This window comes from Danio rerio, chromosome 6 (assembly GCF_052040795.2).
Source record: "Danio rerio strain M-AB ecotype USA chromosome 6, GRCz13ab, whole genome shotgun sequence".
NCBI classification, from domain to species: Eukaryota; Metazoa; Chordata; class Actinopteri; order Cypriniformes; family Danionidae; genus Danio; species Danio rerio.
In genome coordinates this window covers 19114428-19131394 of record NC_141026.1, presented here as the reverse complement: position 1 = coordinate 19131394, position 16967 = coordinate 19114428, and the positions used below count along the sequence as shown (strand labels likewise).

General features: G+C 44.0%; 2 protein-coding genes across 5 annotated transcripts in view; one reads left to right on the top strand and one right to left on the bottom strand.

The window, feature by feature from the left end:
* LOC147843474 (uncharacterized) overlaps window positions 1-16967 on the bottom strand; it is a 388615-nt gene that overhangs the window by 91334 nt on the left and 280314 nt on the right. The gene's annotated exons all lie outside the window — the stretch shown is intronic.
* The window catches only part of col18a1b (collagen type XVIII alpha 1 chain b), a 67072-nt gene that overhangs the window by 33119 nt on the left and 16986 nt on the right, over window positions 1-16967 (top strand). For all 4 annotated transcript variants that reach the window (XR_015493418.1, XR_015493417.1, XM_087256980.1 and 1 more), the window contains 4 exons: window positions 946-1006; window positions 2257-2372; window positions 2761-2787; window positions 11606-11689. Coding sequence is in view for 2 of the 4 variants with exons in the window: in XM_087256980.1 (XP_087113106.1) it covers window positions 946-1006; window positions 2257-2372; window positions 2761-2787; window positions 11606-11689 (288 nt within the window). In the remaining 2 variants the exon portion in view is untranslated. The remainder of the gene's footprint in view (window positions 1-945; window positions 1007-2256; window positions 2373-2760; window positions 2788-11605; window positions 11690-16967) is intronic.

Here is a 16967-nt window from a genome sequence, read left to right as displayed (position 1 = left end):
CAAATATAATTGTGCAGCACGATTTAAAACAGGCATGAATCCTATCTGAGTGCACTCTAAGAATTAAAGGTACAATGTTGCAGCAGTGTTGTGATATCTTTTGCATTGTACATACACCTGACAAAAGTCTTGTCGCTTATCAAAGTTTTAGGAACAACAAATATTAGCTTGACTTCTAGTTGATTATTTGGTATCAGAAGTGGCTTATATGAAAGGCAAAGAGATTATTTAACCAGCTTATTTAACCAAAATAAAATATGATCATGCCTTGATTTGTAATTATTTAATTAGGACTGTAAGGTCTGAATTTGCTTAAACAAAAGTCTTCTCAATTAACAGAAATAATATACAATATAGAATTTAAAGTCATGGTGCAGTGGAAAATAAAATGAATTAATATTGTGTATAACTCGCATAAGCTTCTTCTGCGAGAATCTTGGGTACATGTGGGTTCCAAAAGGTCTTCTGCAGTTTTTGTGATGATTAGGGTGCAGTTCAACAGATTATTCATCACAAGAAAATCTACCTTCTGCCACTTTTCCAAATGATCAACTAGAAGTCAAGTCATTATCTGTCGCTTTTACAACTGGGATTGACGACAAGACTTTTGATAGGCAGTGTAATACTAAACATAAGTGACTTTTTTAAAATGACACTTTTTAAACGTGTAATTTTAAGGCACTGCCCCAGTACAGTTTGTATTTTTTTTTACGTTTCTGTCCTGAGTACGATATTTTACATTAAACATGCTTGCGTATAGTGCATAAAAAAGCTAAAACTATTCGAATAACATCCTTTAAAATATTGTGAACTCTTGGTTTTTAATACTGTGATGGATGTAGATGTAATGAACATCTTATATCAGTTACAGGATATATCCTAAACATTTGTCAGCAGATAACGATTGTAATTGTAGTGTGTTCTAATTGGGAGTTTTCTGTACAGCCCCTGCCTCCACAAGTTGTTCCAAACAAGTTGGACATAGGTGCCCAACAAAGTGCGACAGGTCTGTGAAAGTATCTATACTATGGCATTTTTCTTATTTTTATTAATGGAAGACAAGAAGGCAAACTGGGATTTATTCAAGCTAATGTATTAATTATTTGTAAGTTAAGTAGTTCAATGGTCTTTACTGTTGGTTGATGCTTAAATGAGAAGCTTGTGTTAGCCTGGGCTCTGTCACATACATTTTAAATTTTATTTAAATTTAAAGCGAATATGAAAATAAAAATGAATGTATTAAAAAAGTAAATGTGGCCAGCATTAGCAAGCTCAAAAATATGATGCTGAAAGGCATACAGGCACAAATATCTCAATAGCAACTATATGTAAAGCAAATGCTGTGATGCCATCTTGTGGAGAAGAGTTGAATCATTTATTATAATGATTCAGATTACTTATTAAGGTTTTATTTTATCATTTATTTTATTTCACTTTATTTAATTTCACTTAATTTATTTAAATCATCACAATGCAAGTGAAGATTGGTGAAATGGTTGCAAAAAAGTCCTGAATTTTGGGACTTTGCTTTTATTTTTAGCAAATAAATCATTAATGCAGCTTTTCTGAAAAAAAGAATGCTCTTTAAACAATTAGCACTATTTTACTGTACCCAACATTTTGAACAACATATTCATGTTTATTATGTTTTTATTATTGCAGTTTTAATTATTGTAATGTATTGCAATTTAATCATTTATTTTTATAGCTTTTTTTTTTGTATGTTCACATTATATATCTAATTGATAAAAGTTAAAAGAGCATAACGCTACATACAGAACATTATAGATACTACTGTCATTATTTCATTTAGTATTTTGTAGGGATAAAAAAGGTTTTTTAAAAATAATGCTTACTTTATTTTTGTGCTAAATATGCCTTCAAGTTTTTTTGATTTGTAAACTAATGTTGAACTGGAAGACATTTTTGTAAATGTCTTTTGTAAATATTTTAGAATAAATTACTATATTTATTTGTGCTTGCAAACTCTTTTTGTCTTTGACTATTGGTAAATGAATGAATTAATTAATGTCTATAGGTTTCAAAGTGTTTTAGAACTTTCAGAACTTTCATCTGGATTTCCAGGATAAGTCTTTTAGTACTTTGGGAGTATGTTATTGTATGTTGTACTTTGCACTGTCTGTTTTTGCACTGTTGTTATATTTTGCACTTGTCTGGAGCCAGCACCTAAGCTTTTCACTCATCTTATGTGACAATAAAAGTGATTTGATTTGATTTTGATACTGTTTTCACCAGGTTTTTCTGGTGCTAAAGGAGTGAGCAAAGGTGTGGGAGAAGAAAAATGGAAACTCACCGGGCCAAAACATGACTGGGCGACTTCCTCCAGCACAGATGGAACTCGTGGAGAGAAGGTACCATTTTTTAGGGGGTTCTCTACTATTAATTTCCTTCTATGGAAGTCAGTAGGGACAATAGGTTTTTTGGATACCAACATTTTCAAAATATATTTTGTGTTCAACAAAAGAAACAAAATCATAGATGTTTAGAACAAGCAAAGGTGAATAAATGATGGTAGAATTTTCATTTTGGAGGCAAGCTGCTCTGAAAATACAGTCAATCAAGTAAATATTGTAGCCAAGGTGTAGGGTGTTAATTATATTTTTAGCATGGAGGGTCTATTCAATTTGAATGGTTAATATTACATTCATTTTCTTCACGCTGTGTCCTAATTAGCCACTAGATTGGGGTTTTGTTTTATTTTATTTTTTTTCTTCATTGTACATCTTTTTATATCCTCAGGGTGATCGTGGAGAGAAAGGAATGAAGGTAAACAAGTTTTGTTTTAGTGGCACCCACAAACACTTCACCAGTGACAGATTGATTAACACACAGCTCATGTCCATTTCTCTATTTAGGGCAGCCTTAGGACTGGATCTCACATGGTTCTTCTAAGTATTCAGACTCTTTGCTGTGAGTGTGACACTCATATATTTAGCTCAGGTGCTGTCCATTTTTTCTGATCATCCTTGAGATGGTTCTACACCTTAATTTGAGTCCAGCTGTGTTTGATTATATTGATTGGATTTGATTAGGAAAGCCACACTCCTGTCTATATAAGACCTTACACCAGGAGTGTCAAACTCATTTTAGGGCAGGGGCCGCATGGAGTAAAACCTGTTCTCAAGTGGGCCGGACCCCAAGGGGTGGTACATTTTGGTACGACTGAATTCGTATAAATGGTACATTTTCATACGACTGAACTTGTACAAAATAGCCACTAAAATGATAAAATGTAAAATAGTTACATTTCCTCGTGAGATCGCCTCAGTGTGCAATGCTTCCCACAACTCTGAAATATACTTGCAGTGGTAGCCTGATTAAAAAACACCTTTTTCCCACAGCACATAAATGGTGAACTACATGCAACAAACAAAAAATGTGATTTTTAACTTGATTTTTATTTACAATGACACTGTTATACACCTTTTTTGTATTCAATTGGATAGTTATTTTAAAAGGCTGTTGATATAATAGAAATCCACTTTCTCTTACTTTTATAGTATTTAGGAGACATGTGCACTCACTGACAGCTATTCTCTCTCTCTCTCTCTGTCTCTCTAAAGTTGCTATATTCCAATGACATTTACAGTATTGGTAAAACATTTTAGATATGTATAAAGTATGTAATATATTAGCATCATTAAATTAATAAAATATGCAGCAAATGAGAAATAAATTACAGATATTTAGAAGTATTACTAGAATAAAAAAGTGTTGATTATTTAAATAAGGCAAATTAGTTGATCAACCATTTCTGATGGTGTAAAAACATTTTGCAGCCATTATAGATGTCATTTTGTTCTTTTCAAATATAAAGTTTATCTGAGTGTTTATTAAATGATTAGTCGTTAAATGTTTCTCTCGTGGCTGTGCGCGCACAATCCGCTGCGAAATGGTAATGCAAAAACGCGTACAAATAACGGCAACTTTAGAATGCGAATGTAAAACCTGAATTCTGGACATTTTAGGAGATTCAGAAACTACAGTCAGATGCATTTTGGCGGAAAAGGCGCGTCTCAGTGGGTGTGCAGAACATGTGAGAATTTCTGTATGAGTGACAGATCGCGCACACACAGAACCAGCAGTAGGAAACGTGCAGAGCGAGAGAAGATTTTCCACTGGTAAATTGATCGCAAATGTTTAGTTCCCCTTCGGGGGGAACTTCAGCACTATAAGTGGATTTGATTGTAAAATCCACGCATTGGGGAGGTTCGGTTCAGAAGCTACTCGTCTGAAAGAGTATTGAACGGGCCAATTAAGAATAAATTGGCAGCGCAAGCCTGCGCAGGTGAGCGGCATAAGCAATCAACTGAGTATATAAGCTCACCTGGCGCCAGCAGACGCTATCCTTTTCGCTTCAGAGACTTTCTGATCGAGTCGATGAGGGTTCCTCCTGCTGTGACCAGCGATTCTGAGCGAACGAGAGCATTCTCCCGGTCCAGAGTGTGTACACGCAGTGGCAGACGGTCGAGCTGGGTTTCTCTCTTGCCTGGCGTTCTTTGGGTCCGGTCCTCCAGAGCGGTGCGTATAAAGTTGCAACTTCACAGAAAGAGCAACACAGTCGTGCAGCACGTCCTTATCAGGACGGCGCTCCGACTGTGCGTTTCTGGATGCGGTGGTTTCCTGTCCTCGGATGATGGGCGCGGGCACTGCGTTGCATGTCTGGGGGTCCAGCATGTTAATGCGCTGCTCGCAGGCAGTTCATGTCGTCATTGCGATGCCATGACTGTTGCGCAAGATCGCGGTTAGCCTTTGCAAAAGGGTGAACCACCCCAGTTGTCCCCTGCTCTGCAGCGGGCACTCGGGCAGATCTGAGGGTTTCAGCGAGAGATAATCCGTCGCCCACGGGCCCGCGGACCTCCCGCTCCTCTAAGCGCTCTATCCAAGCTTCGGGCGGGGGAAGCGATCCGTCTAACAGATGGTAGCCCTTACGCCCGATGACACCGGAGACCAGATGTCCACCGCGGCATCGGAGGGTGGGCTTTCATTGTCCGATGATGATCCAGACCCGCTCGCCCCCTTCGGGCTGGTGAGCGCTGTCACTACGGATCCTGAAACGGACATGTTAGCCGTGCTTTCCCGGGCTGCTTCGGCCGTGGGTTGGAGATGGTTTATCCCCCAGCTCCGCGGCCGGACCGACTAGAGGGGCGTTCCCTTCTTCCCGGAGGTGCACAGTAGGCTCACGCGGTCTTGTAAAGCACTTTTTTCTGCTCGTGCTGCGTGTTCCTCCACCCTAACCACTCTTGACGGTGAAACAGCCAGGGGGTATGTGGCGATTCCTCAGGTTGAGTGCGCGATGGCGGTAAATCCGCGCGGCGCCTCTTCTTGGCGGGGTCCGCCTCGTCTCCCATCCAAAGCCTGTAAGTTATCTACCTCCCTCGGAGCTAGAGCTTACATAGCTGCGGGCCAGGCTGCTTCCGCCTTGCATGCGATAACCACCTACCAGCGCTACCAAGCGCAGGCGCTGGCCGAGCTGCACGAGGGTGGGTCCAACCCAGGCTTACGAGCTTCGCACCACCGCCGACTTAGCTCTTCGGACTACTGAGTCCGCTGCGTGTGCGTTGGGGAGGATGATGTCCACATTAGTGGTCCAGGAGCGCCACCCCTGGCTGATATGCGCAAAGTCGACAAAGTCCGCTTTCTTGACTTCCCCATATCCCCAGCCAGGTTCGGCGACACTGTCTGTGAATTCACCCAGGAATTCAAGGCGGTGAGAGAGCAGTTGGTGGGTGATGTCTTATCGGCGGTCCGTAGCCCGCTCCGCCCGCCGTGCCATTCATACCTGCTCCTCGCCGAAGGCGCCCGCCTACGAGAGCTGCTCCGCCCCCGCACACGCCTCCGGCGAAGCGCGCGCGTCGGGCACCTCGGAAGCAGGCAGCCCCCCTGCCCAGAACGCCGCTAAGTCCGGCAACGGACCGCGAAGCGCCCCTGGGACAGGCCATCTGGAGAAGAGGGAACTTGCTCTTTCCCCGCTGGAGGGCGGGGCCCCATTTCCAACGGCACTTTTTACTGCCATGAAAACATTATGAAAGGGCACTTTTCACTTCCCCAGATGTGACAGCCCGAAATCTGCCAGTCTGGGACGCTATGCTTTCTAGCTTGCAGATTCGGTGCGTTTCGCCAGTGGCTCACGAGCGCTGGGAGGACAGTCTCCTTTCTCCCACCCCTCGAGCCTCCCCTCCGGAGCTCGGGTTTGGAGTGAGAGCAAATATCTCACCTCCAGCTTTTCCGTGGGACCCGCGAGCTTCCCGGATCAGCACACCCACTCCGCGCTGCCCCACTGCTGGTACGTCAGCGATTGTAGCGATGAGTCCATTAGCGAGAGCTCTGCCTGCCTGGTTAGCGCGGGCCAGCTCTTCGCGGTGGCTCATACGCACAATCAGACTCGGCTATGCGATTCAGTTCGCGAAACGGCCCCCCAAGTCACGGGTGTGTATTCACCAGGGTCAGCCCCCTGTCCGCCCCTGTCTTGCGAGAGGAGATTGCTGTCCTCCTGGCGAAGGATGCAATCGAGCCGCTCCCTCCAGCCGAGATGGAGAGCGGGTTTTACAGCCCACGCTTCATCGTGCCCAAAAAGAGCGGTGGGTCACGGCCAATCCTAGATCTGCGCGTTTTGAACCGCTGCCTGCACAAGCTGCCGTTCAGAATGCTCACGCAGAAGCGCATCCTCCGGTGCGTTCGTCCTCTGGGTTGGTCTGCAGCATTAGACCTGATGGACGCGTATTTCCATGTCTCTACTCTTCCTCGCCACCGACAGTTTCTGCGGTTTGCGTTTGAAGGTCGAGCTTGGCAATACAAAGCCCTCCCCTTCGGGCTCTCTCTGTCTCCGCGGGTCCTCACCAAGCCCGCGGAGGGTGCCTCAGCGCCCCTTCGGCTCGCGGGCATCTGCATACTCAATTTCTTTACGACTGGCTGATTTTTGCCTCTCTCGGAGCAGTTGATTATGCACAGAGACAAAGTGCTCTGGCACTTCCACCTGGGGGGTTTCAGGTCAACCGAGAAAAGAGCAAACTTGCCCCCGTGCAGAGGATCTCTTCTCTCGGGCTGGAGCTGGACTCGGTCACCATGGCAGCGCGCCTCTCCGGAGAGCGCGCTCAGCTGATGCTGTACTGTCTGAGAGAGCTCGACAGTAAAATAGTGGTCCCACTGAAACTATTTCAGAGGCTCCTGGGGCATATGGCATCCGCAGCCGCTTCATGCCGCTCGGATTATTCTATATGAGACCACTTCAGCACTGGCTTCACGATCGAGTCCCCAGACGCGCATGGCACGCGCGCGCACACCGAGTCTCTGTTACTGCGCTGTGTCGCCGCGCCCTCAGCCCTTGGAGCGACCCCTCGTTCCTACAGGCCTGGGTGTCTCTAGAACAGGCGTCCAGTCTTGTTGTCGTTTCAGCAGACACTTCCAACACGGGCTGGGGGGCTGTGCGTTGCGGGCATGCGGCTGCGGACCTGTGGAAAGGTACCCAGTTGCATTGGCATATCGCCTGGAGCTGTTGGCAGTGTTCCTCGCTCTCCACCGTTTTTTTCCGGTGCTGGAGCGGCAACACGTGCTGGTCAGGATGGACAGTACGGCGGCGGTGGCGTATATCAGCCGTATAGGGGGTATGCGCTCTCGCCGCATGTCTCAGCTTGCCCGCCGTCTGCTCCTCTGGAGTCATCCGCGGCTGAAATCGCTGCACGCCATTCATATTCAGGCAAGCTCAACCATGCAGCCGATGCGCTCTCACGGCAGCCTTACGTCCTGGAGAATGGAGACTCCACCCCGAGTCTGTTCAGCTGATATGGGCGCGATTCGGGGAAGCCCAGATCGATCTGTTGCTTCCCCCGAGATCGCTCATTGCCAGTTGTTCTTTCCCTGACCGAGTGCTCTCGGCACGGATGCACTGGCTTACAGCTGGCCTCGGGGCACGCGCAAATACGCGTTTCCCCCAGTGAGCCTGCTCGCGCAGTTACTGTGCAAGGTCAGGGAGGACGAGGAACAGGTTGCTGGTTGCGCCCCTCTGGCTCAACCGGACCTGGATGTCAGAGCTCTCCCTCGCGATAGCCCTCCCCTGGCAGTCCCTTCGAGAGAGCACCTACTCTCTCAGGGACAGGGCACCACCTGGCACCCTCGCCGATCTTTGAAGAGATTTTTAGACGCGAGGAAGACTTAGGTAACCTCCGATTGCGGTGGCTAATACCGTCACTCGGGCTAGAGCCCCCTCCCCGAGCGCGCCTATGCCCTGACGTGGAGTCTATTCACTGAATGGTGTGTCTCTCGCTGAGAAGACCCCCGTAATTTGCCAGATCAGCGTTGTGCTTTCTTTACGCCGAGAGAAGTTGGAGAGCAGGCTGTCGCCCTCCACACTCAAGGTTACGTGGCTGCCATCTCCGCTCTCATAACGCGGTGGCTGGCAGCACCGTGGGATCGCATAACCTCATCATCCGGTTCCTCAGGGGCGTTAAGCGAATTAATCCACCCCGCCCCCTCTCATGCCCTCTTAGGATCTCGCCCTCGCTACACAAGCCGCGTCAGATCCCTTCGATCCTCGACTCAGTATCTTTCTGTCCCTGAAGACAGCTCTGCTGGTCGCGTTGATATCGATTAGAGGGTCGGGGACCCGGAGGCATTTTTCGGTCAGTGACTCGTGCCTGTAATTGGGCTGGCTTCTCTCACGTCCTGAGACCCCGCCCGCGATATGTGCCCAAGGTTCCTACCACTCCGTTTTAATACGAGGTAGTGAGCCTGCAAGCGCTGCCCTCGGAGGAGGCAGACCCAGCCCTTCTTATTGTCCAGTTCGCGTTTTGCGTATTATCCGGACCGCACTCAGAGTTTAGATCATCTGAGCAGCTCTTCGTCTGTTATAGCGGTCGGCAGCAGGGAAGTGCCGTACCGAAATAAGTTCCCACTAGATTGTGGATGCCTTCTTTCACTATCAGAGCCGAGATGAGCCGCGTCCCCCGAGAGCGCGTGCGCACTCCACTCGGAGCTTCGCATCCTCTCGAGCGCGCGCACGCGGCGCCCCTCTAACAGACATCTGTAGAGCTGCGGGCTGGGTGACACCCAACACATTTGCAAGGTTTTACATCTGCGAGTGGAGCCGGTTTCCTCAAGGGTATTAGGTAACCCTTGGTGATTGAGGAAACAATTCGGTAGGGTGTTGAAACACGCTTGCTGCGCCATTTTCCCTAACACGGAGATACGTGCGCCTTTTTATCTGTCAGTAAAGTTCCCCGTCAGGTGAGCCCTGCAGATTCCTCCGTGGCCCCCAGCACTGACTCAGCGGAGGAGTCACTTGCTGGCCCACTACGTTGTAGGTCTGCCCGCTGGTCAGCCCGCGTTTTGGGTAAAGGTGCCTGCTATGCGTGATCCCCACTAGGCGATCCCATATGCTTATTCCGCCAAATAAGCTACTAAAGTTACTAAAGTAACCCTTCGTTCCCCGAGGAGGGGAACGGAAGCACTATACTCCGTCGCCATAATGACTGTCCCTTAGCTGTTGAAAGTCTCTTCAGCTTAAAAAGGATAGCGTCTGCTGGTGCCAGGTGAGCTTATATACTCAGTTGATTGCTTATGCCGCTCACCTGCGCAGGCTTGCGCTGCCAATTCATTCTTAATTGGCCCGTTCAATACTCTTTCAGACGAGTAGCTTCTGAACCGAACCTCCCCAATGCGTGGATTTTACAATCAAATCCACTTATAGTGCTTCCGTTCCCCTCCTCGGGGAACGAAGGGTTACTTTAGTAACCTCGAACGTTTTCTTGTACGGATACAAAAAAAAAGGTATGAGGTCTTTCTCTCTGAGATTGCTGTCAAATTGACGCTGATTCAGGCTTCTGGATGGGATTAAATTAAGTTTGCTATTGCGCTATCCAGTGGACACAATTGGAACAGCAGTATATGTTATTGAAAAATTGCAGCTCACAGAATCATTTCGTGGGCCGCATAAAATTCCTTTGCGGGCTTATGCTGCCCGCGGGCCGTCCGTTTGACATCCCTGCCTTACACAATGCATGTCAGAGCAAATGAGAATCCTGAAGTTTAAAGGAGCTGCCTGAAGAGCTCAGAGACAGAATTGTGGCAAGGCACAGTATGGCCAAGGTTACAAAAAAAATTCTGCTGCACTTAAGGCTCCTAGGAGCACAGTGCCCTCCATAATCCTTAAAGGGAAGACATTTGGGCTGTTCGGCCAAACTGAGCTATCAGGGGAGAGAAGAGCCTTGGTGAGAGGTGAATAAGAACCCAATGATCACTGTGGCTGATCTCCAGAGATGCAGTTGGGAGACAGGAGAAAATTGTAGAAAGTAAACCATTACTGCAGCCCTCCACAAGTCAGAGCTTTATGGCAGAAAGCCCACATGGAGATGGCTAAATAAAACACCTGAAGGACTCCAAGATGGTGAGAAATAAGATTTTCTGTTATGATGAGACCAAGATAGAACTTTTTGGCCTTAATTCTAAGTAGTATATGTGTAGAAAACTAGGTACTGCTCATCACCTGTCCGATACAGACTCAACAGTGAAGTATGGTGGTGGCATCATCATATTGCTGTTGGGGTGTTTTTCAGCTGCAGGGACAGGATGACTGGTTGCAAATGAGGGAAGATGAATGGGGCCAAGTTCATGGATACCCTGAACGAACACTCTGGAGAAGGTTCTCAGGACCTTGGACTGGGCTGAAGGTTTACCTTGCAACAAGACAATGTTTCCATACAGAAATGCGAATGAACTTTATGTGCAAAACTGGATTATCGCATAAAAGACGTGCGAATAAAGCAGTGTTTCCATCCAACGAGTCTAAGTGAATAAAATCGTCACTTCCTGATTAACTGGCGCCAAATATCGACAGTAAAAACTGAATTTGCTGCAGTAGGAAAAGCTCCATCAATCTTTTCTTCATTTTATAAATGACTTCGCCTCAGAAGGCAATTCCGACACACATTGAACGCGTGGTGACCTTTGAAGGTGTCAGACATAAAGCACAGGCACTCTTTATTCTGGAGGTCATTAATAAAACAATAACACTATTATATCCAAAATGCAAAATGTGCATAGAAATAGGTGGACATGGCTAATGACTCTAAGCACACAGTTAAAATAAGCGCCTTCACATCAAATCCGTGACTGTTCTTGAATGGCCCACCCAGAGCCCTGACTTAAACCTAATTGAGCATCTCTGGAAAGACCTAAAAATAGCTGTCCACTTATGTTTACCATCCAACCTGACAGAAGTTGAGAGGATCTGCAAGGAGGAATGGCAGATGTTTCTCAAATCCAGGTGTGAAATACTTGTTGCAACTTTCCCAAAAACATTTGTGGCTGTATTAGAACAAAAGGGTGCTTCTAAATGCTGAACAAAGGGTCTGAATACGTAGGACCATGTGATATTTAAGTTTTTCTTTCTTAATAAATCTGCAAAATAAATATCTGTCAATATAGGGTGCTGTGTGTACATTAATGAGGAAAACAATAACTTAAAAAGATTTTAGCAAATGGCTGCAATATACAAACGAGTGATATATATTATACTTTGTAGCCAAACTAATTTCTTTAAGAGGTTAAAGTTATTGAGAATGAAAAAAAATCTTCTTTGTATTACTAGGGAGAGAAAGGGGTAGGACATCCAGGCCCTCAAGGTCTACCTGGACCACCTGGACCTCCTGGACCCTCTATTTCAGACAGAACAGTGAGTGTCAATGCAAATAGTGCTGCTCTGTATAGTGTGCTTGAATTTCAAAAAATGTAAACAAATATTTAACACAGTGAGTAAAATACTGTATACTGTTTTTAATTCATTCATAACTTCCATGGTTAGTGTGCAAAAGGTTCCTTTACAGTCAGTCTCTTTACTTTATCCAACTTTATCGCACTTAAGAAACAAGTTCCTCCAAGTTATTATAAAAAAGAGGCAATGAATAGTAGCGAGTGGAATATGCATAAAGGCCACCCTCATACATATGGATGTTCGAGTGGCTGTAGGCAGTCACTCGTTAGAGTTTTGATTTTGGAGAAAGCCAAAAAACAGCATTGAGTTTGTTTCCATTCTGTGCACTTGTAATCCACTTCCATTCTGTGCTTGTAATGTGTATTCAGTGGCATTTAGCAGCAGTTCTCTGGGTTACTTACTCTCTTCTGATATGGATATATGGCTGCATTGCAGAGCATGCTTTTTTTTTGTTATTGATGAATCGACCATGGATTCACCTCTCGCAGCACTTGAGCACTATGAAGATGACAACTTTATTAGTTGTTAATACATCTGAAAGAATTCCTGAAACCTGTCATCCAGAGACCAGGAAACCACCTTATCTTCAGTGGAGGGTTGGGGCTGCAACTGCATTTTGTGTGTGATACACCAGGTGCGACTGGTGAGTGACGTGCTGCCTCCTTACCCACAGCCAGTTGCCAGTAACTAGAGGTTGCTAACAGAGAAACCCTTCCTCTTGGTCAGGTAGTTTAAGTCAGGGGTTTTCAAACTGGGGGCCGCGGCTCCCTGGGGGGGCGCCAGATGGCGCTAGGGGGGCCGCAAAAATTTTTAGATAAGGGGTAATCAATGGGCCCACATGGATGAATTTTGTGTCCCGCATCATTCTGAAGGTTAATATATTTTTTATTATAATTTGAGCTCAAAAGTACTGCAAAAATTAAGCTTTATGCTTATGTCATTTAAATGCAGTTGACACTTTCGTGAAACAGGAAAAGAAGCGCAGCGGCCCGCCTCTGTGCACGGGGACTTTTATTGAATAAGTGCTTCTGGCCGGCCGCTTCCTGTGATTTTTGGCGCTTGTCTGCTGCACCTGACGGCGTTTACCTTTCACTTACGCTTACCTCTTTTACGCTAAACAACTAAATGAATGCTCAGGTCTATTTACTGACAATATTTCAGTTAAAATACATGATCAATAAGAACATTATCGGAGGCTGAAAGCACTTTCCTTAATCCCGGACGAGCCCCCAAAATGTAGTGGTTTTCTTGGTTTTTCTCTTACTCAATCAAACTCAGTCTGGAGGTTATGAATATCAGAAGAATATACTTTAATCACCACAACTTCAGGTTACAGAATCTCAACATAAAGTCTCTATCAACACTTTTTAAGGCCAAAACGAAACAAAGAATGCTCGCAAGTATGTGCCAGATTTAGGGTCAAAAAGATGAACGAGTGCTAAAATTTTTATAGTTTAGAAGAAGAGGATGATGAAGAGGATCCATGCCTTGGGTGTTAAGTGCTAGTCAACCTCTACCCCAAAACGGTGGCTCTCTACGATACGCAAAGTATCTGAGCTGAAGATCAACGTACTCTACGGATTATGTGTGTGGATGTTAGATTAGAATATTATGTTGTGACCATATATTGTGAAATTGTGCATGTTGGTTTTTATTTTTATTTTAGTGTTTTAGTTTAATTACTGTATGTTAAATAACCATGACCCCCAGAAGCAAATAGATAACTAATTGTATGCTTAAAATACTACTTTTTATGATATCAACAAAATAGAATCAAGTCTTTTACTGTGTCTTCGTCAGAACAGGACACAGAGGTTTGGCGTGATTCTATTCCAAAGTGCAATTACATGATTTGGTCATTTGTAATAATACTGTGACATATATTTGTCATTAGGTAATATGGCTGAGGGCTAGATCATGGAGTTGCACTATGGGCCAAAAGCAAGAATATTAAGACTTAAAGTCTTAAGAGGAGGGATTATATGAGGTGGATTTTGTGCTCTTTAAAGTGTGAAGTTAATATATATATTCAAATTATATGTGTATAATCTGCTTGTAGACTTGCTTACCATTAAAACAATTAAAGTGTTATGAAGAGTTAGAAAGGGGAAATGGCCTGAGGAAACAACTAAGGGTCATAAAAAAGGGATGAAAAGAGAGTGGTAAAAAAGCCTGAGGTGTCTCAGGAAACAGATGTCAGAGGTTGAATTTGGGGTCAGGGGTTAAACTAGGAGGGATCTTCTGTAACATATGGAGAACAAAGGAAAAAAAACTGGTGTGAAAGACTATTTAAAGAGGCCAGAACATGAGTGAGGCAGAATTTTTCAGACAGAGACGCTACTGGGGGTCTCCTGAAAGTTCTCCTTTGTTGTCGACAATAAAGTATATTCTTCTGATATTCATAACCTCCAGACTGAGTTTGATTTAGTAAGAGAAAAACCAAGAAAACCACTACACCTGTTTATGGCTTGTGTTCCTAAGTAACCGATCAGCTAGGTGATGGGGAGTGTGCACCTCTCTGCGCAGGCTTCATTCATAGGGAACAAATAGCATTTAAAAGACACGGCACAACATTGCACCTCGTCCACAGTGCGACAGGCTTTACACTTTGCATTGTACAAATATCAATCAGACGGTCCTCTTTAAAGCATGGCAAACAAACATATTAAAATTGTAAAGCAAAAAGTGCTGCAATAACAATGAATGGAGCTGTCATCACATCAGCGAGTTCTCAGAGTTTCACACCTGTTACACTAATGACAGCTGGATGAGCTCTGCAGTGGACCTCTTACTCACATTGGTTCATAACTGGATGATTAAAAAGAACTAAATTGTATACACCCTGAGTAAAACCACTATAGCCTATAAAAATTATAATGTATCTGTTTGTGTTATGTTGTAGGGCTAATTAATTATCAAATATTAAAATGTATAAGTGCTCTGTATTTAATGGAGCTCAACATATCGGATCAAATTTTAATACTCTAAATATAAATGCATTTTTTTCAAGATGTTCCACTTTTTCCCATATTTATTTGTGTAACTAATTTAAATGTAATGTTCAGTATTATTATTAATAGAACAAACTGGTATGAACATTCTAAAGTCAGCAAAGCCTCTAAAATTATGCAAAGTAAAACTTGTGGCTCTTTGAACTTGAATACCCAATTCTAGATTGCATTTAGGAAATTATTTTTTAGCAGTGTAATTCAGGATTGTCGACCTGAGTAAATTATGATGTGCACAAAAAAAAGGAATAAAAATAAACAAAACACACTGAACCACTACAGCCTCCATTGTAGTATTGCTAGTTACAACAGTACAGTTAACTGTTAACAGGCTGATGAATGACAAAACTCTTTAAAACTTCAAAGCTTTAAATCTTTGGATACATTTAGAGTCTCAGCTGTAAGGGTAAATACAGAAGAGTCTAGCTGTGCATAGGCAGAAAAAAAGCATAAAAATGGCATAAAAAACTGTGTAAACGTGACGACTCGTACACAAAATATGGCTTGATGGAAACCAGTGAGAGAAGACCACAATAAACACTGCGCATGAAGATTTGATCAATAGATTGAAGCACTGAAACCATGTCAACTCAACTAACATCTTACAAAAATTAATCCAGATAGTCAATAATATAAATTTATTGAATAATATATAATAATATAAATGTATTGAATAGTACAATTTAAAAAAAATTAAGTACAGTTGTTAATTTGAGGGGGTAGCGTCATTTTTATTTTATGGGGGTCCCCGAAAGAATTCGCCCTACACAAAGGGGCCCTCAGCTGAAAAAGTTTGAAAACCCCTGGTTTAAGTTACAGAAGTTGCACAATTCTGGCCCTCCTAAACTGGTTTTCTAGAGCATGTACTCCTCATTACAGTAAATTGTTCTGAGAAAGGACCACCACTCTCAGGGAAAAGGCTCCATCTGTCATCAACTTTTAGATATCTAGAACCTGCACATTTGTTTTCCAGACTTGACACCAGCGGTAGCTGGCACTGTCACTCAGGGTAGAGTTCCTTCAATGTGGACGCCTACATCCTGTAGTGGAGTCTATTCATTGACTGGGTTCTTCTCAGTAACTCAACCCCCAAACTTGCCCAATTAGAATTGTATTATACTTCCTTTAGAAAAACATGGAAGAGACAGCTGTCACTCCAAGGCACAGAAGTTTTTCATCCCTGTACTCTCTAGTCTACATGGGCAGTAGATGGTGAATTCAGGAAGCATGACCTCATGATCCGGAATCTAGGAATGCCACAACATTTAAACCCTTATAGGCTTCCCCTGTAGGTCCTTTTGTATCTCTTTGAAGGCCTTTTGGGTTTTCAGAGAGACCCAGTAGAATCTAATGTATCATGTCTTGAGTTTGGCCCGGGCAAGTTTGGCATTATTTCAAGACCCCAATCTGGTTATGTGCCCAGGTTTCCTATAATGTCCCACAAGACCAAGTAGTAGACTTGCAAGCATTGCCCATGGAGGATGCAGGCCCAGCCATTCCTTTTGTGCCCGGTCCAAGACCTACATTCCATTGGACTGCACATAAAGTTCAGAGGTTCTCACCAGAACCGTGTCTGTTTTGTAGGCCAGCAAAGAGAAGTGCCTTCTCTTGACTAGTCCACTTGATACCGATGCCATTACCTGGACGTAAGCAGTCACATGGCAAGCCATGCCCCCTAAGATCATAATCAGCAGTGCTGCCTTTCTCTGAGCGTTAGTGCATGGCACCTCTCTAGCAGACATTACTAGAGCTGTTAGCTGGGCAACACCTAACTAATTTACAAGATGCTACATTCTTTAGTTGGAGCCAGTTTATCCTATGTATTAGGTAAGTGGTGAGGAAATAAGGCTCAGTTTCAGACTTGCTGTGCCATCTTCCCTAACCTGGACATGCATGTGCTTATTATTACTCTGCTAGTAATTTTCCCAACCAGAGAACCTTAGAGAGTTCTTCCTTAGCTCCCTCCGTCCAACTTGGTGGAAGAGACCAATGTTTAGCCCAATCACATCTCCAATCATGGTATTCAGTGCCTGTGGAATGCAAGTGGAATGCTCCAATTCATCTTTGATCAACCAATTTCCGAATTTGGGTATTCACTAAAGACTTCCAATCACATCCTAACCAAGGGAAAAACTTTAACTAAATTGACAGACATATTGTTGTCAAGATGATCATTAATCCATCTATCTTGATAAATGAGCTAATACTTGTTTTATGTTGTAATGTTCTGT